Here is a 2164-nt window from a genome sequence, read left to right on the forward strand (position 1 = left end):
CAGCCTGGACGAGGACTCCAAGATCATGATCAGCGACTTCGGCCTCTCCAAGATCGAGGGCTGCGGCAGCGTCATGTCCACGGCCTGCGGGACGCCCGGCTACGTCGGTGCGCGGCGGGGGGACGCGGGGAGGGCCCCCCGCTTTGCGGGCGGGGGTTTAGCCCTGGCTTGTGCCCTCCGCAGCCCCCGAGGTGCTGGCGCAGAAGCCCTACAGCAAGGCGGTGGATTGCTGGTCCATCGGCGTCATCGCCTACATCCTGTGCGTGCGGCGGGCGCCGCGGCGGGCGCGCCGGCCCCCGGGCGCCCCCCGCTCAGCCTCCCCGCTGCCCGCCCAGGCTCTGCGGCTACCCGCCCTTCTACGACGAGAACGACGCCAAGCTCTTCGAGCAGATCCTGCGCGCCGAGTACGAGTTCGACTCGCCCTACTGGGACGACATCTCCGACTCAGGTGCCCTGCGGGACGCGGGGCGGGTCCCACGGGTGGCCCCAGCTCACGGCTGCTCCTCTGCGCTTTGGCCCCAGCCAAAGACTTTATCAAGCACCTGATGGAGAAGGACCCCGGCAAGCGCTTCACGTGCGAGCAGGCGCTGCAGCACCCCTGGTAAGCGCGGGGGCCCGGCCTGCCTCGCGTCCCCTCGCTCGCCGCAGGGTCCCCCCATTCCCTGGGGGTCCCCGGTGCCCTGTGCCCCCTCCCAGGATCGCCGGGGACACGGCCCTGGACAAGAACATCCACCAGTCGGTGAGCGAGCAGATCAAGAAGAACTTTGCCAAGAGCAAGTGGAAGGTGAGCGCGGCGGGGCGCGGGGCGGCGCCGGCGCCGGCGCGGAGGGGCTGACGCCGCGCTCGCCGCGTGCAGCAAGCCTTCAACGCCACCGCCGTGGTGCGGCACATGCGCAAGCTGCACCTGGGCACCAGCCAGGAGGGGCCGGCGCCGGGGCCGCCCGCCGGGCCCTGCTGCAGCGACCGCCTCGGCGGCACCAGCAACGGTGAGGCCGGGACGCGGCGGGACGCGGCACGGAGCCGGCGCGGCGCTGAGCCCCGCTCTGCTCGGCCAGGTTCGCACTGCGAGCGCTCGCCGGCAAACGGGGCTCAGCGGCTCCCGCGGGACTGAGCGCGGCACCGGCACCGGGAGGGCGCCGGGGCAGCGCACGGGGGCGCCAGGCCCGCAGCGGGGTCCCTGCCGCCAGGGCGGCAGCGCCACGGGAGCAGGAGGAGGAGGAGGGTGCCCTTCCTCGGCATCCCCCTGCGCTGGCCCTGTCTGCCCCCCTGGGGACCCTGCTCCTCCCTTCCCGCAGACGGGGCTGCACGCGGTGGGTCCCGTGCTCAGCCCGAGCACCCCGGCCCTGCCGCCTCCGTCCATCCGGCCGGCCGGCCCCGTCTGCCCTGCACCGGCACCGTCCCCGCGCGCCCTCCCCGCCCCGGCACGCTCTATTCGAGAACAATTTTCCAAATGGATGTTTCTATTTTATTGCTTGTAATAAAGGAAAGAGGCAAACGCTGCCCGTCTTCGCTCGGCCCCGCGGCAGGGCTGGCACCAGCTCCCGGTCCCACGCGGGCCGCAGCGCCAGCGCCGTGCACAGCCAGGCGGCCGCGGCGCAGCCGGGGTCCCCGTGACACCCCGGGGCTGCTCCCCGTGGCAGAGGGGTCCCTAGGAGGGGACCCTGCCCTGGGCCCGGCGCCCCTTGGGCTGAGCGCTGCTGCCTGTCGCCTTGCGGCCCGCGTGGAGGGCGGCGCAGAAGAGAACCTGCGAGGGGACAGCGGGGCTGGCACCGGCACCGCCAGCGCTGACACGGCCAGGGGTGACACCAGGGCGCCGGGAGGGGGACTCACCGCCTGCGCCCAGCCCGCGCGGGCGCCCCAGAGCCCGCGGAAAAAGTCGCCTGCGGGAAGGGAGCGCGTGAGGCCGTGTGCGCCGGGCACCGTGCACACCGGGGCGCGCCGCGCCGCACGCACCGATGTCGCGGTGCGCCCGCGCCGTGAGGCTGGCGGCGGGTATGCCGTAGTGCTGCCGCGCCAGGCGCCACACGTGCGTGTCCACGGGCACCGCCTCCGCCTTGTCCAGCGCCATGAGGCACACGCAGTCGGCAACCTGCGCGCGGGCAGCGCCTGAGCGGGCGCCCCACGGCCGCCCCGTGCCCCACGGCCGCCCCGCGCTCACCTTGGC

The 2164-nt window shown here is 74.5% G+C and overlaps 2 protein-coding genes across 2 annotated transcripts in view; one reads left to right on the forward strand and one right to left on the reverse strand.

The window, feature by feature from the left end:
- CAMK1 (calcium/calmodulin dependent protein kinase I) overlaps positions 1 to 1121 on the forward strand; it is a 3871-nt gene extending 2750 nt beyond the window's left edge. The window contains exons 5-11 of the mRNA XM_026052622.1: positions 4 to 107; positions 184 to 259; positions 336 to 448; positions 523 to 601; positions 697 to 784; positions 857 to 986; positions 1056 to 1121. Coding sequence (XP_025908407.1) covers positions 4 to 107; positions 184 to 259; positions 336 to 448; positions 523 to 601; positions 697 to 784; positions 857 to 986; positions 1056 to 1111 — 646 coding nt within the window. The 3' untranslated portion in view covers positions 1112 to 1121. The remainder of the gene's footprint in view (positions 1 to 3; positions 108 to 183; positions 260 to 335; positions 449 to 522; positions 602 to 696; positions 785 to 856; positions 987 to 1055) is intronic.
- A 527-nt stretch (positions 1122 to 1648) lies between these two features.
- The window catches only part of OGG1 (8-oxoguanine DNA glycosylase), a 1603-nt gene continuing 1087 nt past the window's right edge, over positions 1649 to 2164 (reverse strand). The window contains exons 4-6 of the mRNA XM_026052623.1: positions 1954 to 2089; positions 1831 to 1880; positions 1649 to 1744 (exon numbers count right to left, since the gene is read on the reverse strand). Of these exons, the coding sequence (XP_025908408.1) occupies positions 1649 to 1744; positions 1831 to 1880; positions 1954 to 2089 (282 nt within the window). The remainder of the gene's footprint in view (positions 1745 to 1830; positions 1881 to 1953; positions 2090 to 2164) is intronic.

Source organism: Nothoprocta perdicaria, unplaced genomic scaffold (genome assembly GCF_003342845.1).
Source record: "Nothoprocta perdicaria isolate Ctin4 unplaced genomic scaffold, notPer1 scaffold_9, whole genome shotgun sequence".
Taxonomy (NCBI): Eukaryota; Metazoa; Chordata; class Aves; order Tinamiformes; family Tinamidae; genus Nothoprocta; species Nothoprocta perdicaria.